Genomic DNA, 23,443 nt, shown 5'->3' with positions numbered 1-23,443 from the left:
CTCTCTCTTCCGAAAAACCCGCTCTGATCTGAGCCACTTCGAACTGACCCTCATGGAAGTGCGTTCAAAATCGGTTTTTATTTCATTTCGCTGCCCGCCAAATTGCGTTCTGCTTTTTAATTGTCGTGGGCCTCTGGAAATTGCAGTCACGCCTCAATTACTGGGCTCTTTTGTTCCCATTATTGGCTTGTCGCGAAAATTGCGCATACATGTATGAAATTGGCGATGTCTGGCGATCAAAATGTGTTTCCGATCTGATTCGCTGACCCGAATTGAGCCTTGCTCAGTACTCCCAGTAGTTGCCGTTCAGATCTCTCGACCTTCCATGCAGCTCAGCTATCTGCGACTAACTGACTTTATCGCAGATTTAATATCAGTCTAATTGCCGGCGAGGTCGTCTATCGTAGGTGAGATTGCTCGGGGAGTTCCTTCGTAATTAGCTGGAATGGAAGTATATGGTATGCTATATTGACACTCGATGGCGAATCAGGGGTTCTTCAACTCGAGTATGTGGCCAAAAGCTAATCAATCACCCTTCCGAATCCGAGGACTGAGATTTAATCAAACCCCCTACTGCGACGCCGAATTCGAATACAGCTAGCTGCATATTTTGGAAATTACTTTCGTGATATAAGCTTCTGTGATATATGATTCTGCGAGTGAGTTTTGTTTTTGGTCTTATCAAGACTTGCTAATGGTTGAATCACGGCCTTCAGCAGCGCAGAGTCGGACGAGAGTTGCCTTGAGTTTGAGATGATTTTGGGTATGTGAATGATCTCACATCCGAATAAGTGGCAGGTGTTGGTTGCCAACTGATGCGTGGGTGCTGTCTGCAAACTGCTCTCTTTGGGTGTAGGCAAAACTAATGAAAACAGCTGAATCAAAGGGAGTTTGTTTGGCCATTCGTACTCGAGGAGTGCAAAGACAATTAGCACACTTATTGACGTCACTTGCGAAATGTTCACACGCTGTCAATGCCGACGTTGTCACACCCAGCGACAATACACGAAATAATGTATATAATAACACGTAAAAACAAAGTCCGAACTCGAAAATTAGTCAGAGCGCCGAAACGAATTTCACATGAGTGCGTAGCTTTTCTGCTATCAATCGATGGCAACATAAACAGCTTTGACCGATCAAGAACTGAGATTTCGGCTAGATTAGATTGTTTTGAAATTTAATTCCCTGTTCTTGGAGTGACTTGGTTTAGTTCTTTAAAGAAACTTCAATCAAGCGGTTGTCTGTTATGGGATTGCACGAAAAGCTGGGAAAGTTTCACCATCATCACAGGAAGAGTCTCAGCCAGAGAAGTTTTGCGGTGAGATGGAAAGGGTTCTCTAGATGGTTCTTTTTCCTCAATGGGGATTTCAATGGGTATTTTAAGTTTTAATGAATCTGAATTAATTATCCTTTTTCCAAAACAAATATATTGATCATGCAGCTCATAAATATGTTTAGAAAAGCAACAGCAGGCGTTGCCTTGGCCTTCAACGGTTTTCATCAGTCGCCCAGTTACTTAGTTTCATTTCGTTGCCAGTCCTGACCAGTTTTATTTTGTTTTGTAGGAGTACAGAGCTCCCCAAAAGTAAAAATTATCTACCCCAAGCGAATTTTATACCGCGTCTCGACGTTCGCTTCCTTTCGCTGGTCAGTAATCCGCATCCGTGGAAGTAAATTCAGTAGTCCGCGAATACGAGTGCTTGCTTTTTGGAGGTTTTTGCTAAATTTTGTGCGTAGATCGGTTTCCAGAATGAGTAGCCACCAGCGCAGTCTGGGAAAGCTGGCCCAGCGGGGCGTCAGCCTGCAGATCTCCCCGTTAGCCACCTCGATGAGAACTTTCTATCACACCGGGAGAAGGCCATACACAGCCCAGAGTCTGGGCCAGCTGAACCAGTGGTCGAGGCAAAGACAGCCTGACAGTTTTGAGCGAAGCCAGATGCGCAACATCGCCGGAGTGAAGAAGCCACTGGTCAACCAAATGAAGGGAATGTCCACTAGTATTGCGTCCTCGAAGGTAGACCCCTACAAGATTTACGACAAGACGCGTCTGTTTTCCTTCTCGAGCAGCCTGAACAGTCGGGCGCAACACCAGGAGCAGGAGGAGGACGAGGGGGAGTACTCGGACCAAGAGTCCATGCCACCCAACTCTACTGCCTCCTTGTCAGCCACCCAGAGGCGGTACAACCAGGCGGCTGGAATTGGCAAAGGCATGGCCCAGCAGGCGGCTAGGGACATCAGCCAGTCTATTCAAGAGGAGCTCATGGTGGTCGATTGTGAGACGCGCGACATGCTTAACTGCGATCCTGGTCGCAAAAGGGTACGCAACTACCACGACCAGATGACCAACAGGCAGCAGAACGGCCCATCAGATCCCATGCAGGGCTGGAAGCATCCAAGGTCTCTCAAGTATCTCTCTAATATTTCGGCTAGCGACAAAGAAATTAGCAGCAGCAGCAACAGCAGCAGTGGGTCATCGCCCGAGGAACAGATAGATCGCCAGGTGAGGCCACGCCGCCGCCAGATGGTCATGGGTCACGTCAGTCGCAACCGTGATGCCCTGACCAATGCAGCACTCGCCTCGCCCCAGTTCAGCTCCGAACCTAGTTATGAGATGTATACGTCCACTGCTAAGGAGAAGTTCTCGGAGCAGCGCAGCGAACCGCGCCCGCAGACCGGTTGGCACAGCCCGAAGAGGGCCGTCGAAGAGAACCCCGAGGATCAGCTAATGGACGTGTCCTTGGTCCGGGCAGTGCGACCGGATGTCACCGTAGCCAGAGGCCTCCAGAAGTTTGAGGAGGAACCAGCCGAATCGAGTTCGTTATATGAGCAGCCGAAGTCGGAGCGCGATTTCCTGAAGAAGGCCATCCTTGGCGGAAGCAGGGATCGCCGTAACTCTGGACAAGTCCGTATGGATGAGCTTCGCTACGATTCGGCTGCGAATGCAGCCCAGATAAGCGCCTCCCAGCAGGTTATTAACCATAAGTACTCCGGATTCCGCAGTTCGGCACAAGGAAATCAAAAGCAGATTGTGGAGTCTGTGAATCCGACGCCGCAGCTCAAAACTTATCGGCGGGCCGTGTCGGAGCCCCGGGACATGCGCAGGAGGCGCGGCTCAGCGAGGCAGTCCGTCGAACGACAGCCTGCGCCCCGATTTTTCGGTGAGCACCGCCGGCCGGATGAGGATGAAGATGAGGACGAGCCCAGGGACAGGGCGAATCTTTACAAGTCCAACTGGCCATCGCCGAATCACTCACTTCTACAGATGTCCTCACGGAGCGATTCTATCTTGGAATCGGAGAGCAAAGGGCGCGAACGGAATGTCATGGGCGAGAAGCGGGGGCCCAAGAAGGCGACCAGCCCAGAATACCCCGTGGGGCAAAACAACGACATCGGGATGCCAACAGAATACAGGAAGCAGTCGGCCGTGCAGCGCTTGGGAAATGCTTCGTCCAAGCACACCAGCCGAGCCTTCAACAGCTACTAGGTCCCAGTCTCAACCGAAAATGTGCCACGACAAGCCCCCAACGAGTCCAAAGCAATTCCAATCCGTGTCCATACCACTCTCCCAGCCCGTCAATAGAATGTCCTAGCCAGCCGGAAGTTCGCGCATACAGTTGTCAAAATCCCTTGAAGTCATCCAAATTGAGGCCCGATAATCTCTTTAGCCAATGTGTCGTAATTTCATCGTATAACCATTAGTACCTTAAATAAAATTTATTACAGTTGTCTAAGCTGAAGGATTTCTATCTAGGGTACTTCTCTCTTCTCCTTCCATCTCTTCAATTTTGGGGGAAACATCTTGGAGAAACAGCCAACTTGGCAAGGTGTCCCATTTTCACCCAGCATTTTCAGCATTGTAAAATAAACATCTCTGCAATATCTAAGTGTGTTTTCCTTTCACTTTCGTTCACTCAGCTAGTGCCGATGCCAAGCGAGCTCTTTTAATTTGTAGTTTAACCTAAACCCAGACAAGAGACACCCACAAGTCAGTTGACACAGTAAACTAGCACTGCACTCCAACTAATAAACCTGAAAATGAAATCCAACAACCAAAGCCAAGCACTGAACTTGAAAAGCTACAACCCCAAAACCCCTCCCAAAAAACAAGAGAAACGTATTTAAATATCTTTTGGAAACGTACTTTTAGTTTGTTTTGGAATTGATATTAATATTTTTGACTTATCGATTAGATTACGTTCAATAGACGTTTATTAGATCCATATATATTGTGCTAATATCTTACTTTTTCATCAATCGTTCTGCAGGTGCTGTCAATGAGCACAGATGAATATCGCAAGACTTCGCTCTTTGCCACTGGTTCCTTCGACCTGGACTTCCCCATCCCAGATCTGATTGGCAAGACAGAAATCCTCACAGAGGAGCATCGGTAAGTTGATATTTTCGGTGGAATTTTCCTCTATCGAATCAAATTCTATATATTTTTTATTGAGCGGCCATTGATGGGATTTCGTAATCCAAACTTTGCAAGTATATTAGCTAAGCATTTACTTTCGATTTTCAGCGAGAAGCTGTGCTCACATCTGCCAGCTAGAGCCGAGGGATACTCCTGGTCCCTGATCTTCAGCACATCACAACATGGTTTCGCACTTAACTCCCTGTACCGCAAAATGGCGCGTCTGGAGAGTCCAGTTCTGATTGTCATCGAGGACACAGAGCACAATGTAAGTAGAATCTTGATACTTAGTTACTATTTGGGTTTTCAAAGCAAAGTTAGATGATAATTACATAAATTATTTACTATTACAACCTGTGTCGGAAGTTCAATGCCCCAAGAAAGTGATAAATATAAAAGTTTTTAAGCTAGCGAAAGACCTGCAATAAAAAGTTTATTACATTTTTGATGGTTGATAGTGAAGACAAGTATTTGATGTCAGGTTTCAGAGGGCTAGTGAACTCCCTTCATATCCGAGAAACTTATTAAAGGGCTGCTATACTGCGATGAAATAAACAATCTAACTGATTTGCTCGCCACTTAATCTGTGTTCGTGCTTAAAAACCTAATAATAAGGTTGTTTTGATTGCTTAGTCTGAAATGCTAATTAGACAAATTCTTTTTTAATACCAGTTTAATACACCAGTTAACAAGATTTCAAATTAAAGCTAAGTGCAGTTAAGAGAGCAGCAATTAAAGAAATAAATTTAAACTCGACAAAAGGAATGAAACAAATTGATACTTCATAAGCGAAATTGTACTGAAAATCGAATCCTTTCAGGTATTTGGTGCCCTGACCTCCTGCTCCCTGCATGTGTCGGATCACTTTTACGGCACTGGCGAGTCCCTGCTCTACAAGTTTAACCCCAGCTTCAAGGTATTCCATTGGACTGGCGAGAATATGTACTTCATCAAAGGCAACATGGAGAGCCTTTCGATCGGCGCTGGAGAGTGAGTTTAAAAATCTTGACAAAGAAAAGCTGTCCCTAACCTTATTTAACTCTATTTCGCAGTGGTCGCTTTGGCCTGTGGCTGGATGGAGATCTCAACCAGGGACGATCGCAGCAGTGCAGCACATACGGCAACGAGCCTCTGGCGCCACAAGAAGACTTTGTTATCAAAACACTCGAATGCTGGGCATTTGTTTAAGTGAATTTCTGTTGTCAACAACAAACATATTTAGGGATGGGAGAGAGGGCCTCCTGCCTGCCTACCTATCTATTTAATTAACTATATGTACTTGTACTAAAAACCAACAACCTGAGAAAGATGTCAAAAGCTGGTGTGCGGCTAAGGATCCTCCGGAACGGCCCACACAGCCCCACACCCGAAAAACACTTGCATACATCGTCACCACAGGAAGGGAGGATATAGAACACTGATCTGATCCGATGGGAAATGCTTGTGGAAGTTTCTGTTCTCGGAAGCAAAATGCGAGTTAGCTATGCGTTGGAACGTATTAATTATTTAGTTTTTATATTATATATTATTAAACAAAAGCAACTAAATTATGTGTTAGACTTAAAACATGATAAAACCCCAAAAGGCAGACAAACGACCAGGAAATTGAAGCGAAAATTGAAAATTGAAAATTGAAAATTGATTTGAAGACAACATCAGAGACAGAGGTCATCACACATCTCCATGAATTATACAGCACACGCATACACCCACATACGCCCACACAAACACAGAAACACACATTTAAGTTAAGTTCTTAATATCGAAAATTATAATCACCAAATTGTGAGAAGTAACATATAGCTAAACTGCAAGTTTTGAGTTCTAGAGTTCTTGATTGATTTCAGTTTGAATTTAGTTTCGACCGTTTGAGCTACCTTATCGAGAGCACTGTGAAAAGAGCGAGCTGAGAAGTTGAGAAAATAAAAAGAATGTCGATATAATTTTTAGTGCAAAAGTGCTGATTGCAAGTAAAACTAAAGGCGAAGATAACTTTTAACGATTTGACTTTTATATACATATAAAGAGGAGCCAAGCCGAGCAGAGCTGAGAGCGAGCGTTTTATTTTTTAGTTTTACACGATATACATATATTTAATTATGATTATTTTAATGCTAATGATGTTGACTTTTATGCAATTATACTAAAACAAAATCAGAAAGAACACCAGAATGAAATACACAATATTATACAACCAAACTGGCCAAATCAGAGGTTTTACTTCATCCCAGACCCGCAAGTTGGTCTCCCAATTGATCAAGCTATATCGCCCCGATCCCGTAGGTGTGCTATACTTTTTTAAAGGGTCCCCGCGACGGGCAGGCAAGATTTGTTTTGTAGTTGTAAGTCGTAAGTTTTCTCCGCAGATATCGGTCATACCCCGTACATATACACACACAGAGATACTTCCGCGGCAGTCAGACGGAGCTGCTGGTGGTGGAAGAGGTTTTGAGGAAATCAAACCGACAAACTTAAATGGCTTTATATCCCTTTTGAGATACAATTTCAGTATAATTATAAATAAACAAATTATATACATATATGTATACACATACGCTAATATATAAATGTACAATGGTAGAAACGAATATAGGTATATCTAAGTGTAATTTTTGTAGTGTATTTGCGCCCCCAAACCTACCTTAACCCCAGCTCCCAAGAATCTAACGAGTCAGAAACATATTCTAAATATTCAAGAACACACAGAAGACGCTGGAGGATAAATTTGAGAGAACAAACGAAACAAACTTGCTGATATTTTACACTGAACCGAGTTCGAAACTAACAAAAAGTAAAGTAAAAGTACGTGAAAGTATTTCATTTAATCGGAGTTCAAGTTTTTAATGGTTTAAAAAGATGAAAGAACTCACAAAGCAACGCACACAAACAAAAGAAATTGTGAAATAGAAAATCGAAAATCGAAAAACTGTAAAGATAATCCTAAACCGAAACCCAGAGAATTCTTGTAGCATGCAACAATTTAGAGAAATTTAGCTGAAAATTTGCACGCACCCCAACCCTGAAAATGGAAATATACATATGGAAATTGAAGTAAATGGTGAACTTTAGAGACTCACGGCAGTGAAGATGTTTTTAGATGTTATTTAAACGATCTTGACAGACAATTTTTGTGTAGTTGTGCATGCCTAATCACACGCATACCAATGTACATTTACGCTCTATATGGATAGTATATATATTAACTCCCCTCAACACGCATTGAACCCAAAAAGCAAAATCCAAAATGAAAATCAAGTTGAAATTCCTGTTGTATTGTCAAAACGGAAGACTTTCTTTTTAGGACTTTAGAGAGAATCCAAACCGAATGGCTTGTTTACCGAGCAGCAGTTGCGATAACTGATTAGCTTAAATCACTCCGACTATACGCGAACTTCATTTAACTAACTTGAGACCAAAATGCGTTTACTAAAAGATATACCACACACCAGGCGAGAACTCCCCTTGAGAGAGAGGCTTTCGTTCTGGATCGAGCATGATATCATTAAATATTGATATGAATGTTATACCGAAGATTAGTTTGTTGACAAGCAGTCAATTATGTCTCAACACACCAAGCATACCCCACTCACACACACACACACACGAGCTAAAAGCTTAATGGAATATAAAAGAAAAATCAAGAAATAATCATTTTTGTAGTCTATGGAACTATGTTGTTGAATTCGTAGATATTTTGTTGTGCGTTGATCAGAAATGAAATGAAAACGAACATAAACATGCTAAACCAAATGAGAGCGAATTAATGAAGATAATTTTATATTGTAACTTCTGTCAATTAAATTGTAGACTGGTGCATATACCAAGCGAAAACTGAATAACATATGCCGCACACATTGTTGCTGCAGCGGACGATTGTTTGAGCCATCAATATCCATGCATGATTATGTGGTATTGAGGCCGATAGTTCTGCTTTGCCCTTAAGTTTTTGTTGTGAGTTCAAAATACGAGTGCTTAGTGTTTGCGTAATATGTATTCAGGCATACATAAGTACCCAGGTGTATATCAAAGCTAACGGCCAGTTAATTAGTGTGGAATTATCCCCAACCTAGTGCGAGTACTTTTCCCACTCAGTGTCTGCGCTCCCCGTGATTTTTGCCCATTACCAATGTTGAGTAGTTTGCAAGCGTTTCTAGTTGTTGTGCACTGAAAATTAAACCAATGTAATTCGCACAATTCGAGGCAGATATTCAGGATATGTAGGCATGCGCCAGATACACAATATACTCGTACACCTTCTTAGAGATATAGATTTGCGCGATTGTTAGGAGCTTGTTTCAGTTCCACCTTATACTCGTAGAATGCTGATTGTAGAACCGAGCGATTGTATAAACTCCACCTAGAAGAGAGCACCACTCTATCCATGCCACAACTAAAGGTCCATGCCTCACAGCCATGTTATATAGAGGGATTGGGTTGGTGAGCAGGGACAGGGGTTTTACAAAGGATATAGACAGATCGGTAGAGAGAGAGAGAACAGATAGAGCGGATGCAGCAAGTGGTTTATTTTTCTACCAACAAATTGCAAGCAATTGAAGTACATAGTTGATTACTACTCGACGACAGCAGCCATTACCTAAGTCGTGTGTATATACGAGATATATCTACCTACATACATATACATATATTTTTGGAAAGCAAATCAAGTGTATCTTGATGATATCGGATAGCTGCATTCAGGTCGCGGCTAAGTACTAAGCATATTTGCAAACGATATTGATCAGTGTAAATGTTAAAAATAAATCCAAAATCGAAAATCGAAAGTTCGAGCGTTTGCCTTGGTTGTTTGGTTTTGGTTTGAATGGAATGCATTCGTTGTTCTTAAGTTACTCAGAACATTATATAGATATCGGGTTAATTCGTGTGTGCAACTTGTATCGTACCTATAATATTGCATTCCAACAAAAGCAAGATCAATGAAACAGAATACAGAAAACAGAAACACATGAGCAGAACAGCAAGAGAATATATATAAATATATACTATATGTAAATGTAAAGTCATTACAAAAATGAACAACTTTTCTGAAAAATAAAATGTATATTCAAATATCAAAGAACCGTTTTTCAATTGGGCTGTAAGTGTGTATCCTAAAATGGTGATGAAAACGAAGAGGGCTTACCATTTGAACCTTACTATTAGCGTATTAAGGTACTCATAGATTTATGTAAGAGAGAACCCAGCAATTAGTCAGTACAGTTGTAGATGATCTGCATACATTTAATTTATTATTTGCAATTTGGATGCTTATGTCAAGTTACTTCCAAACTACAATAGATATAGTTTCTAGCTTTGGAGCCTCACAAACATATTTGTAAAGGCTTCTTCCATCATTGCAGGGACGATCGTTCAGTTCGATATCCGTAGAAGTCTCATAAACATAGCCGAGATGTACGCAATGCTCTATTCCGCCAGCATTGTCCGGTTGCCTGGGGGCCCACCTATTTGTGGTTATGGGCTGACCGTTGGTAAACCAATTGTAGTTGGCTGTTTTTCCCAGATCATTGCCAGATGTCCAGTGATCGGAGCGCTCTCCCTTGCTTTTCAAATGCCCAGCCACAGCGTCAAACTCCTGGGGTGTTTCGAAGGTCACCAGGTCTGAGCCCAACTTGCGGCAGTTCTCATAGGCTACATGCCAGTTCACTTTCTCCTGACCAAAGTAATAGTATCCCTCGTTGATCTCAATAAAGGGGCTCAAGTTGATGGCTAACTTGTTTGGGTTTCCTTTAAAGTCGGTTAATAATCAGTATTCAAATACATATAATAAGTATATTTCTGATTTGTGGATACAAATTTAGCCTAGTAATATATGATGAGATGTCTATTTTATGTTTCACCTCACCTTAAACGCTAAACCTTCAAGCAAATCACACTTAATGTTCTTCTTCAAGAAAAACTTTTTGATTTTCTAAGTTGCACTAGCTGAATATCCAAACGGTTATCTATATGAACATACCTTTCTGTCATTTAATACACCTTCACGCAATAAGGGAAATCTGTTGGTAGTTTTCTTAACTCTTTGGTTATGTATTTAACAATATTTTGTGTGCAGTTAGGAAATGACTAAGAAGGATTCAGATTTTTAAGTGTTGTCTAACCATTTATACGAATTTTCAAAAATTTACCTTTAAGTGACATGTATCAAAATATAGTTAGCCAATATTATTATTTACCGGGAGTTAGGAAAGTAGAGTATCTTTCCGTGCCCCATCCGAGGGCCAAATAAGCCAGGAAGAAAATAAAACTGAAGAACTTCTGCATTCTGGTGCAAACTGCTTATACTCAGAGTGCCATCGCTTTATTTATACGCTTCTGTTATCTGAGGTAGTAGTTATTAAATGTACGGCTTGATTGAAATGCTAAAATTAGAGTTCCATGTCGTTGACTTTAATTTAAAGCCATTTCTTTTTGGCTCAAACGACAAAGAACAAAAGCGGTTATCTTTAAATAGTTCAGAGATGTTTTATTTTCTTTGGGATGAAAAAGAAAATAACATAACATAGATAAAAGTACCTTCCAATATCAAGCAACATTATTTTAAACTTTTGAGTTTCACTTGCGAGTATACTTCTTGAGACATGACTTTTAGCACACCTATGCAGGGACTGCCTTCCGAATAAATCGTTACCATCATAAATTGTCCACACAAACATGGCTAAAATTCACTAAAACTAAATAAGACATTTAGACATTGTTTGTACGCCCAACCAATTAAAAATGAATTAAAATTATTCCTTGATCTTAAAATAATTAGCATACTTTTAGGATAAAACAAAATCCTATAACTTGGTGTATTTTTGGCAGTAACTTATACAACTTTTCGGACTCCGAAAACCGATAGAGATTTTGTAGGACCGAACAATTCGAATTAGTGTTTACTTTCTCAAACTGATTGTAAATTAGAATACCATCATTACATTAAAAAAACGCCCTTTTTTTTGGTATAACAATTATTAAACGTCGATCAGCCAACTTAATGGCTATAATACCTTTGGTATAATATTAAATTTAACAAATAACATGAATACGTAACAGGAAGGAAAATAACAAATGTTCATAACTAGATAACTAGAGTTTAATACTACAAGTCTGAATTACTGTTTCAGGACTCGAGTAACTTGGCTTCCTTGAGTCAGAGATCAGCAGGGTGCCTTGAGGTAGCGATTTTGAGACAAGTCCCATCATCGGCACCATCATTTGGAACATTTTGTCGAACTGGGCAACAAGGATTGATAATGTTTCATTGGATTGCAAGAATATTTGCTCTTGACGTTGCCATTGCTACTGCAACCTGCTGCTACTGCCGAGGTGGTGCTATTTGATGGCGAAGCTGACTTAGATTCCTGTTATTGCTGGCCAGCGGAGGAAACTGTTCTTGACCCAGAGTGAAAGACACCTGTGGGGGATGATTAACTTGTCCTTGGACAGCGTTAGGGTAGGAAACTGGAGCCACAGGGTTTGCCCGATAGCTTGAGCCAGACAGTTTTTGGAGAACAGAGCTACGCTTTGATGTGACATTCTTCCGCAGGTTAGCGAACTGTTGATACACTGCACAACCTTTATTGCTAGCCGCCACAGTTAACATACTTAACTGGATGAACATCCTTTGAGCAGGCCTCCAAGCCATGTTGCAAGCCACACCTGACGCAGTTGGAAAGCTTTTGGCAATGCTTGACACTTGTGGCATTGGGCAACTATCTTGTGTGAAGATCTGATGAGACCGTTCAGGTTTTCACAATGGTCAACAACCTGAGTTGTGGGAGGGAAGTTATTTCTGGCTTCCAGACGGACTGCTGAGACTGAGTCGTTATAGATACCCTCCAGGATGTAGCAATTATTACTGAAATAATTAAGGATTTAATTTTCACATAAAAGTAAAGACACACAGGCGTACTTCATTTGCTCAGGCTTTCGTTTAATATAAAAATATACATATAGATATGCCATAAATATACATATTCAATGATTTAGAGATAACAAGAGAAAAGATTTCTGACAGACATTGAATTCAGCTTGTTATAAGATGTAAACGATATCAAAAATGTTCCTAGCTAGATGCATGAGAGTCGACAGATTGAGTGAAAGCCTGCAATTTGCTGGCTTGTTAAATAATTTTGAGATAGGATACAATGAGCGTCGCGAGGGTAGCTGATGTTTATGAAGCTGGTTAACTTCTCTTTAGGTATAATACTTTGGCAGCCAATAACTAAGGATGAGCTAGGCAAAAGGTCCTGACAAAGATGCAACAAACTAATAATTAATAAACAATCAACTCGGACGCTGACAAGGCAGTAAGCTAATGGTTAATGCGAGAATAACTAAGGATACGACTTAGAGACTAAACTAGAAGGCTTAACGACTAAAGGAGCTTTGATTCACTTTCGCCATTCGGGCTTGGGCTGCCGCCCGTCCGGAGCTATAAATAGTTTTTAACTAGCTTTATACATGTGTGTTTGGTTGGAAATAATTTACACTTTTTGGTTGCCCTATAGCTGCGCTGCCAGCTGGCGTTACGTGCATATTTCGTTGCTAGCGGCGCAGGAATTACTCGCCACATTGGCATTCAACGCTCCCGTTCCTGTAGACATGCTGGCCGGCAGGCTGGATGAGGATGTTGGTGCTGGTGCTAGTGCTAGTGTTGCTGGTGTGGCGGGTGGGGTGGTGGTGGAGTCGGGTTCAGCCTGCTGGGCCTGAGCTTGAGCAGCCACATTGTTCGTTTTGCTGTTCTCCAGCTTGGCCCTATTAAGAGCCTCTTCGCGCTCCTTGGCATCAAAATACCAGACGGTAATGGCATAGCGGGTACGATGTGCGGGCTGTACTTCGTGTGGATTCCGGATGTCCGACCAGAAGAATATCAGCCTATCAAACTTTGGCTCAATGTCGGCCACCGTCGTTCCGGGCGTGGGTCGAATTCTGTTAATAGTTTATACTTCAGTTTATGCTCATAGTACAAATAAGTTATTTAAACCAACCGCAGTATTCCGCCACTTTCCCGCGCATCCCAGTTGATGTTAAGGTAGTAAATGGCCGTTATTACGCGACCATCCTTTTTGGGATTATCAACATGCATGACGTAATGGGTTCCCGATCCGGGATAACAGGCAACCATTGCCTATAATTTAGGAAACACCTGATGAATAAATCCTTATGGGTTTACCTCGGCGAATGCTTACCCTCGTGCGCTCCCTGATGTGATAGTTGCCCAAAATACCATTATCCTTCATAGTGTTCACACGATACACCACCGAGTCAATCTGCAACGGACGGTAATTATAGTTTTGATATTATTATATAGGTTTTAAGTGTATAAAGCCAACTAACCTGATTGGTCAGATACCAGACATTGCTGCAGCCTGGCTCATTGCCACCAACCCACTTGATCTTATCGCCTCGGATTTTGTCCCCGCGTACCGCTGGAGCATCAGGCATCTGGTTAGTCACCACTTGACCATCCTGAAATGCCCCGGCATTGTACATGCTTCGAACCTCGTTGAGGATCTTCAGGCCCGTATCCATGCCCAGGAAGTCGTCCACCACGGACAATCCGTACTGATTCATGTCACTGATGATGTTTCGGCACAAGTCCTCATAGCGCCGCTCACTGTGGGATAATAGAAGGAAAACAAAGAACTTCAATCAGACGGAGAATTTGAATTGCGTTTTATTTAATCGAGAGAAGCAAGGGGGGAAATATAGAGACCTTTCAAGGCCGTTAATCTGTAATTGATTTAGAGATGCCTATGTGAGTGAGGTCACCTTGGGGAAACCCCTGCATTCTGTAGATCTAGACGTCGCTTTTCCTAGCTATTTTTAGCACAAAAGTTTTATTGCATTTAAGCTTTTTTTACAGGCGTTAGAGCAACCAGTACTGCGATGCATACAGTTTTACGACTTTTTTATGATGCACCCATAAAACCAATATTTTCATACAAGTCGCTGGGCCCCAGTCACGTAGGCCACCCAGAATTGAGCGGATCAGAACAGAATTGGCCCACTCACATCCATCCATTGGCCCACACGACATATAATTCTGGATAAGCAAAGCAAAGCTACACATTGCGAAAAATAAATAAATAAACCAAGATGAAGCATTTTCGCACAAGTTCACAGAAGCTATAAAAAGTCATAAAGTCAAAATTATTGTCGCAAAATAAAAAGAATTACTGAAACGTGCTATACGGTTGATCAATACTGAATTCCCCGGAATAGGAAAGATGGGAAATTTTAGCATCCCAAAGCCAAGGGGAACTTGCAAATTGTCTCCTCAGAAAGCAAACTGTGTTATGTTAAAATATTAATGAAAATACACAGACGCACAGGTTGCCTAGAGATTGAAACACTCGAAAGACGACATTGAGGACCACATATAGAAACCGTTAACCGGTTTTATATTTTGGCATTCATAATCCATGGAATCTAATAATTAACAGTTTATAACCAGTGCAAAAATTAGTTGTCATCAAATTTTTAGGTTTAGTCTGCGAATTAAAACAAATTCAAGAGAAAAGAAAATAATCCTAGCTGATCAAATTATTTTAGACTTTATATAGTAATTTATAGCCTATTTGCAGCGATATTTGGATTTCAGTTTACCATTTATACTAAACTAAAAACTAAACTAACTTTAAATCTTCCCTTATAATTGAAGTTTGATTTAAACTTTAAGCTCTAATTAATTTTTTTTGGTGTATTTTTCTTTTATTGAATTCAGATTTCTATAAAAATAGCTAGAAACTACATATGCTATTATGGCTGTTACAAAATGCATTGATTCCGACTTTTGGAACTTCTTCATCCAAAGACCTGTTTTCATGTCTTCATGGTCATGAGTCAAATCTTTTTTTCTATTGTTTAAGATCTTTCTATTGACGAAAAACTAGCCCAGAGATTTTTAATGTTGGAATAATTTAAATGTTCAACTTGTCTGTGTTATAAGAAAAGTTATCCGCCAATGATTAAAATTATAGAAGTTTGTTAAGCTCAATTACCGCTTGTCCAGTAGCTCCCGGAAGAATTGCTCGGCATTGGCAGGATGTGCCGAGTGTTTGAAGAAGTTTTTATAGTCCGTTGTCGTGGAAGTTATCATTTTTCCGTGATTAGTCAGCTTGCGTTTGATTATTATCACTTTTGTGGCACTTCTAAAGACTGAGGGTCCTTTATAAATGTCCAAAGTTTGCTAAAGGTCGTTTTTGAGTAGTAAAAAGGTTCTCAAAATACTACCGTTTGCACTTGTAAAAGTCTATACTTTTTTAATATCCAAAATTAGTTAGTGGGTGTGTTTTAAGGAGAAGAAGGGTTCTCTAGCTACTCCTCCAGAAATTCACGCACAACTGAAGAAAGTTGGGAATTGCATGCGAGTTTTATGCGATTGCGAGCCCCGATCATTAGAGGGAGAGAGCACGAGCGAGTCAGAGAGAGATACCGGTCACTATATTATATCGTATATCGGTGGGCCCCCTTTGTTGTTGTGGGCAGGTAGGAGTAATTGCTGATTGCATTTGTTGTGACCAGCTGCAGATATTGCCTATTTATTTGCCTTTTGTTTCACTGGCAGATGTTTGTTTTGATTTGCTTTTGTTTATGCACCGTTAGTCACGTTTGTTTATCGTTTGGCTTCGCTTAAAAAAGTTAAGTAAAAAATGGAGCAGCTGAAACGAACCGCACTCGTCGCCGTTCGTTTTCCGAATGCGGGAGCATAGCCAGTCGCTCTCGGTCGATACCGTTGCCTCACAGACTAGGAGAGAGCTAATGAGCACGGAAGAGAGATTTGAGAGCAGGTGACGGTAGTTTAGCTAATTTACCGCTAGAATCTAGCGGCTAGATATACGCACGTAAATGAATTTATATTTCATGTACATATATTATTTTATACTCTTTACATTATTTCTTTACGATTTTTATTTAAAATTGCTTTACAAATCTGTATCATCCTGAATATTTATTACAAGTCTTTTTTGTGTTGATATATTTTTGGGTAGTTTTATATAAGATAGCTATTCAGAAGAAATATAATAAAACCAGAGATGTTTTTTTTTTTAATGAAAATTGTTTCCAACGTTTTTTTACCTTTCCGATTATAAATAAAATTTCTTTTCGTAGGGCCACCAATAAGTTTTTAATATATTGTACCTATTTTTCTTTATTTCTCAATATATGACATCACTATAACAGAGCGTCCGTGGTCTACACGCGAATGAGAAAATTGGGGGCCTGGGAAACGGCTAAAGAAGAGGAAGAAAGAGCAACCGCTTAAGGCGATAAGCAGCACGTTGGTAAATGTGAGCAAATATTGAGAAAGAAGGCAAAAAATAAAGGTAGAAGGCAGCTGGTGATAACGACAAAGCGAACTGGACGTGCAAATTAGGGGAACAGATCGAGTTGCCAAGTTCCAGGGAAGCCAGAGGAAGGTTCTCGTTCCGCTTGCCCTTCAAGCAAGTCCAAACACAATCTGCAAACACAAAACAAATGCAAGCGGAAAAGCAGGGAAAACCAAAGGCAAACGAAAAGGCAGAAAAGACAAGCGCAACAATCGTCACGTAGCCCAGCACACACACAGGCACACTTGGTCACACGCACATGCGAGCGAACACACACAAACGCACAAGGAGGCACACGCACAGGCGTTAGTGCGAACACAAGTGGGTAAGAAAGAGATGGTCAATAGCGAAGGGAGTGCGAGGGGGTCAGGGATAGATATTTAAAATTGTTTGATACAAATATCTGCTAAAAAAACGCTTTGAAAACAAACCCAAAGATGAGCCACAGAACGGCGGAAACACGCGGAAGCTAAGCGAATGTACGGAGCACAGAATTGGGTCAACGGCCCAGTTCAAAGTCGGACGCAAATGAAGTGCACCAAGAGAAAATGGAGGGGCTTCCCTAACTGCATGGGTTCATTAGTAATTAGGATTGCCGAGATGATTGGTTAGAAACCATTTTCCACCATATATACATATTTAATCATTTCAGTTTGATATTAAACCAAATGTTATATTATTTGAAAATAATTTTATAACATTGGTACTTTTGAACAGAATACAGAATAGAAAGATAACAAATTTCAAAAGTTTTAAGCACAATACGCGATTAGAAATTTGTCGTAACTTAAAATTTTGACACATAATAATCAGAAAAGGATAAAAAATCATAAGGTATTTGTATAGTTGGGTTTAATTGCAATTTGGGCAGTTTTACTGCAGTCCTTATTATTTTATGGTCCCAGAATTATTAATAGAAATTTATCAGTACTAAGACTTTAAACCAAAAAAAGTTCCCTAATTTCTTTAAGTGCAAACATGTTTCTGTGTACATTGTAATGATCGATTGTAGCCCTTCGTCTGTGATGTATTACGTGCGACGACGGGGACTGTGGCACGTGTACCACACACAGCCCTCAGCCCTTTTAGTGGGTGGAGAACAAGCGGTGTGAAGGGGCGGCAGACGACCTTGATGACGTGCGTCTGCCTACGTAGTACGGTTTGCTTTGAGATTTATCGTTAGATATTGGCTACAGTTCCATATTGAAAGTGCGTAAATTAATTAGTTTAAGATAGAATGAATAGGGCAATGAAAGAAAGAGATCCTCTAATAAAAACCTCTATTAATCCATTTTATTTATGCGCAATATGAAATCAAATTAATAATAAAGGCAAAACAGTCAAACGTGAGTAGTTTATTTTGATAGTACTAAATTTTTGTTTCAATTATCATCAAATTTAAATCAATCAGATTAAAAGCGTAATGCTGAGGTGGTGATCCATTACTTTAGGTTCATACGCAGCGCAAGTTTATATCACCATCTTACTACTCACACTGTAACGCCCACCTTGGAAAACTGTGCGCCCATAATATTATAGTGTATGTCTTCGATTGACCTTGTATACCATATTACTGTCAATATCTATAGATTTACTAATCATATATCAAATCTGAACATTATTTTACTATACATCAGTTAGTAAACATGCTTTTTTGACAAAAGGTGTCCATTTCCACTAGCAACATAAATATTTTACAATTGTGTAAAACAGTAATGGATACCTTAATCTTTACTTATTCATAGAACAATTCATTTTAGTACACCAACATCAGTTAAGGTTTCTTTCAGTTAGGAAGTTAGCCTTATTTCCTAACAAACCGGAAAAATCTTAAATCCACAGCTCGGTACATTGACAACCTAAGAGGAAGCTAAGCAATTCAAAAATAAAACGAAAAATTTGGAAATACGTGACCAATCGGCAGTGTGAATGCACTCTTGTTTAATCTCCAGGCGTATTAATAAGTCCCAGGGTAAATAGAATCGACCGGGAGAATGGATATTGACCTTTCTTATCAAATATGTGTGACATTGGCAGTCAGACTTGAGATAAATGCGGTTTTTGGGTGATGGTTGTTTATCGAGTTTTGCGCAACCACATTGTTTGCTCTTCTCCGGAGAGTGGCTTGACAGGAACACCAGCAAATTTAGCACATTTATAAACAATGCCGGAATTTTGCAAATCCCTGGAAATGAGATCACGTTGGACCGACTGCTAATTGTTTAATAAAGAACAACACATCTCGCCGCAGATTGAAATCTCAGAGCTAAGGCAAATGCTAAATTCTGATAACACGATTTGAACGATACGCTTGCGTATTCCCGGCACGTAGGCAAAACGCTCCTGACTAGCCTGCTGAACAGACCACCCACTCCGGGCGATAAGAGGCACACAAAAGAGGCAGCACTTATTACACTCGTTGACAAAATTGTTTCATTAAAGTAAGTCCAATAAATTGGAAAAAAAAACCTTGAATTTTTTATATTTATCAAGCACATAACCAGACTATATAAATAAAGCTAAAAATCTATAAAAAAAAAATCTATTTATTCAGTTTTTAAAGATAAATATAAAAAAATTCGAAGCAATTCGAAATTCGTCATTTAAGTCTGTGAAAAGATTTATCATTATCTACCCTGAACGACTGCACTTTCCTCATGACATCTTCCGTTAAAAAAAGTCTCTTGGTGTCTAATTTGGTGTCTAAACGTGTTCATTCAATAGCATATAATGACCCAACCAAAAATACTATATTTTATTGAACAGTGCTAGTGATGATTCAGCACGATCAGCCCAACGATTGCGAAAGAATTATATATTTCCCGATGTGCGCGGTGCATGTTTGTTGTATCTGTTAATGCCGGGGTGTAAAGCAAAAATAAATAAATAAGCGAGTATCAAAGATTCGGACGCAACGAACTGCGCAACAGAATAATTACAAAGTCAGCACACTCCGCTGGAAAAGTGCGACTGCGAGTGCGACTGCAGGTGCTATCAGATTGGCTATGGCCGCCATATGCACTATGCCGCCGGGCACGTAATGCCAAAGGTAAATACTCGACTCGAGAGGTGTCATCTCGCGACAGAATGCGAACAAACCAGAAACAATAAAAAGCCAATGCATACACACGTACGCACATTTGTTTCATGAAACTAAGAATTGTCATCAGAAAAAGATAGTTTTGATGACAAAACTTAAGATATTCCCGGGACAAACAATTTAACTAATCAACTATTTTAAAACTTTATATTCTTAAATATATATAAGGTATATTTAGCTTAAGCTTGCAACACAGGTTTTGGTTAAACTTATAATATTTATATATAATCTATGGTCTGTTTTATTTATGACTTTTAAGCCAAGAAAGATATTTGGACTTAGCTTAGTCTGTCTAGATTCTGTGTGTTTTCGCAGATGGGGAAAAATAGTAAGTCATTCAACTGAAATTCGTTTATCAAAAGATTGTGTAATCAGTGGCCAAGATCAAGATCAAAAGAACCATAAAGTATGACACTGAATAGATGATATATCATCAAAGTTGTCATATATGGCTTCCTTTCGTGCCGTTTCTCAGAAGTAGGCACGTAACCGCTTATCGGTAATTGACTTGATATGCAAGCGAAGATCGCTGAGGGGTGGGACGGGGCCTCCGGAGATGGAATTGCACATGTTGGGGCCTAATCTGGAGCTACACATTTCGGTTCGTGGACATTGTGTTTTAACGGATTTCAAGCGCGATTTCAAGTGTACGTCTTACTCATTAAATTGCTTGGTTCAGTCACATTTAATAACTAGTTATCGGGTGAAATCAAGGCTGAAATGCAAGATAAGCTAAAACCAGAACAACGAAAAAAGTTTAAAGATATTGATGTATATATTCAGAAAATTTCATAAGACAATATGGTTTAAGCTTTAAATTTTAATATTTTTTATCATAAAAAAATATGTCCTCACCGGAATCATGTATTTCACTGTTTAAGGAAGCTTTTATTGGCCTACTTTTTAGCTCATCGATCACAATTTTATCGAGTTAGAACAGAAGTAAATGTCATAAGGTAAACATCGAAATAATGTATCACACGATTTTGATAAAAGGCAGAATATATATAGAAGCACAAACATAACAGTAACGAGAAACCCCGATTGAAATCAAGGATAAAAGAACATCTATCGAAAGATCAAAGTGGATCATGGAGTACACTCGGCAGCCGTGTCCCATCAGAATTGTGGAGGATTGCGGGTGCGCCTTTATGATGGGCACCATAGGAGGATCGGTATTTCAGTATCTCAAGGGTTTCCGCAATGCTCCAACTGGTTTCCGTCGTGGCCTGTACGGCGGTTTTGAGTCTGTGAAACTGCGGACTCCGTCTATTGCAGGCAGCTTTGCCATCTGGGGCGCCACCTTCAGTACGGTGGACTGCATTATGATTTCGTATCGCCAGAGGGAGGATTCATGGAATTCGATTGTCAGTGGAGCGGCCACTGGCGGAATTTTGGCAGCTCGCAATGGTATTCGTGCTATGGCCAACAGTGCCTTTGTGGGCTGCCTGGTTTTGGCCATGCTTGAAGGAGCAGGGGCAGCAGTAGCCACTATTTATGCAGTCGACGAAGAAGTCATTACAGACGGAGCCATCGCCATAGATTTCCAGCAGCCGCAGAGACCCAAGTGGGAGACAAATACTGTCGATTTTGAAAAGCCACCTTCGTCTCCAAGTCAGGATATGATCGTGGCAGAGTTCGAGCGGGTCCTAGATAAATGCCGGGCTTACAAGGCCAAGAACACGACTCTGAAGGAAATTGTGGAGGGTAAGGAAGTGGCACAAGTGGAGAAGGAATCGCACTCGCTACTCGATTTGGTCAAGTTGGCTGGGATTATCTAATGTTTGGGATTAATCGATATTATCTGTTGATCTGATTTTATTTTATATCGACCAGTAGACCGAGATTGACTGATGACCATTCCTTTCAAAACATTTGATCAATATTTGTTTGGTTGTCAATAAGGCTTAGCCTAGAATGATACCTATTTAAGTTTTCTTATGCTGGAAAACTAGGGTTTTAAAATTTATACGTTTCAAGACTGATAAGAAAATTAAATAGAAAAGTGTGTTACCTCAGAAATTCGCTTTTTAATCGTTCTACATTTAAATTTAAACATAAGTGAAAGTTCATAGCCATCGTACCCGTATGTTTTTCGTTCTTTTGGCCTGAAAGAAGTTAAATCTTTTGGGAAAAGGTGTTCGGTTTGAAAAAATTTTTTAATGTTTTACTTCAAAAAACATTGGTTTTAAAAGTGTTTTTAAAACGTTAAAGGTAATTTTTTTTTTCGATTAGCTAGTGCATTTTTTTCAAACAACATTTCAGAACATACCAATACTATTGATATTAACTTGTTGACCATTAATATAATGGTCACACAATTTCTCAGGGAACGAAAGAACAAATCCAAATCTCGTCAATGACAAAGTAATTTGTTATTTAGTTTGATAACCGGATTATATTTTTATTAATATAAATTGGTATACCCCATAAATAGAGACGTTAAAAACGAGCAAACTTAAATATTCTCTTTGCCTGGATAATAACTCTTTTCTCCAAAACTCACCTTCCTGATCCCATAAAGCTAGCATCCGCCAGTCCGATCTGATAGCTAGAGCTCTTCTCGCCATGGTGATGATGATGATGGTGGGGATGGTTGTGGTGATGCTGCTGCTTTTGACCCACTTCTGTTTCCGCTGTGGCCGCCTTTTCCTGACTGCCCGGCTGCCCGAGGAGATTCAGCAGGTTGTCCACCTCGGCTGGCCAATTCTGCGCCTGGTGGGCTGGGGTCATCATCTGGGCGGTGGAGCAGTTGGCGCCGGCGCCACTGCCCTCCAGATTGGTAGATGCAACCGCTTGTTGTAGTTGCTGAATCTGCTGCCGCTGCTGTTGTTGCTGTTTATTGTTGTTACTGTTACTGCTGTTTAGCTTCTGTCGGGTTAGGAGGCGGCACTCGGTACGGTGGTCGGGCCAATGTATGTGCTGATGGGCGGGGGAGCAGTAGTAGACGGCCTTGCACTTGGCGCAGCGCAGCAGCTGCTGTTGAGTGCCGCAAATGGAGCAGCGAGGGGGGTCCATGGCCGATTTGGATCGGGAATAGGAATCGGAATCGGTAGCTGAGTTCCTGACCTTTCCGCGACCCCTGCTCATTGCATTTTACGGGAGAGAAATGCCGAAGGCGACGACCGATTTTAACCTTGACTGCTCTCTCTGCTTTTTTTGTTTTGCCCCACCTTCGCCCCCTCACACACACACTATCGCACTCGCGATTATGGCTATCAATTATCAATGCGAATTACGGCACTTGGCTCGTTTTAGCCAACATTTCACTGTTAGTTCGCTTGCGCTTATTTTAATCACGTAGGCCAAAACTGACAAATAAACAAAAAACGCACATACAACGCACACACACACACGCACGGGCAGCTATATGTGCGTTGATGCTCGTTTTATTGGCGAATATCTTTGTTTTCAGCGTGTTTTCCAGTGGCGTTTTTCACTGTGCCCTCTTTTTAAACGCCAGCATACATCCTGAATATATTTTTACTACAATAAATCCGCAAAATATTAAGGAAAAAGTGAAATTCTTATTTACTAGCGATGGGCGTCAACCGATATTTGTCGTAGACCGATTACAATGAAAGCGTTGCA

The 23,443-nt window shown here is 40.6% G+C and overlaps 6 protein-coding genes across 27 annotated transcripts in view; 4 read left to right on the top strand and 2 right to left on the bottom strand.

The window, feature by feature from the left end:
• Nucleotides 1-6,616, top strand: part of LOC108115283 (TLD domain-containing protein 2-like) — a 54,258-nt gene extending 47,642 nt beyond the window's left edge. For all 21 annotated transcript variants that reach the window (XM_017226652.2, XM_017226650.2, XM_017226647.2 and 18 more), the window contains 4 exons: nt 4,269-4,390; nt 4,526-4,685; nt 5,238-5,407; nt 5,470-6,616. In XM_017226652.2, coding sequence (XP_017082141.1) covers nt 4,269-4,390; nt 4,526-4,685; nt 5,238-5,407; nt 5,470-5,605 — 588 coding nt within the window. In that variant the 3' untranslated portion in view covers nt 5,606-6,616. The remainder of the gene's footprint in view (nt 1-4,268; nt 4,391-4,525; nt 4,686-5,237; nt 5,408-5,469) is intronic.
• On the top strand, nt 1,376-3,734 carry LOC108115286. The gene has a single exon (XM_017226664.2). It carries the CDS (start codon nt 1,754-1,756, stop codon nt 3,485-3,487), a length of 1,734 nt encoding a protein of 577 aa, XP_017082153.1. The 5' UTR covers nt 1,376-1,753; the 3' UTR covers nt 3,488-3,734.
• Nucleotides 6,617-9,133: 2,517 nt separating the features above from the next.
• On the top strand, nt 9,134-9,486 carry LOC108115290 (the record flags this gene model as incomplete). Its single annotated transcript, XM_017226671.2, has 2 exons — nt 9,134-9,347; nt 9,392-9,486. Coding segments are annotated over 2 exons (273 nt in total), but the record flags the coding sequence as incomplete, so codon positions are not given.
• A 206-nt stretch (nt 9,487-9,692) lies between these two features.
• On the bottom strand, nt 9,693-11,641 carry LOC108115227 (C-type lectin 37Da-like). Its single transcript, XM_041817800.1, has 2 exons — nt 11,554-11,641; nt 9,693-10,159 (listed from the first exon to the last, which is right to left on the bottom strand). Exons 1-2 carry the CDS (start codon nt 11,639-11,641, stop codon nt 9,693-9,695), a joined length of 555 nt encoding a protein of 184 aa, XP_041673734.1.
• Nucleotides 11,642-12,329: 688 nt separating this feature from the next.
• Nucleotides 12,330-23,426, bottom strand: LOC108114981 (egl nine homolog 1). Of its 2 annotated transcripts, none has more exons than XM_017226212.2 (5): nt 22,359-23,426; nt 13,757-14,036; nt 13,609-13,689; nt 13,408-13,547; nt 12,330-13,348 (listed from the first exon to the last, which is right to left on the bottom strand). In XM_017226212.2, exons 1-5 carry the CDS (start codon nt 22,940-22,942, stop codon nt 12,946-12,948), a joined length of 1,488 nt encoding a protein of 495 aa, XP_017081701.1. In that variant the 5' UTR covers nt 22,943-23,426; the 3' UTR covers nt 12,330-12,945. The 2 variants fall into 2 exon arrangements, with proteins under 2 accessions (XP_017081701.1, XP_041673678.1); XM_041817744.1 differs by lacking the exon at nt 22,359-23,426 and adding an exon at nt 15,424-16,026.
• Nucleotides 19,620-22,020, top strand: LOC108114983 (probable mitochondrial import inner membrane translocase subunit Tim17 4). Its single transcript, XM_017226214.1, has one exon. The coding sequence runs from the start codon at nt 20,944-20,946 to the stop codon at nt 21,631-21,633; it is 690 nt and encodes a 229-aa protein (XP_017081703.1). The 5' UTR covers nt 19,620-20,943; the 3' UTR covers nt 21,634-22,020.
• Nucleotides 23,427-23,443: the final 17 nt, after the last annotated feature.

Source organism: Drosophila eugracilis, unplaced genomic scaffold (genome assembly GCF_018153835.1).
Source record: "Drosophila eugracilis isolate 14026-0451.02 unplaced genomic scaffold, ASM1815383v1 contig_1897, whole genome shotgun sequence".
NCBI classification, from domain to species: domain Eukaryota; kingdom Metazoa; phylum Arthropoda; class Insecta; order Diptera; family Drosophilidae; genus Drosophila; species Drosophila eugracilis.
The sequence above is the reverse complement of the archived record's forward strand: the minus strand, read 5'-3'. Positions and strand labels throughout refer to the sequence as shown.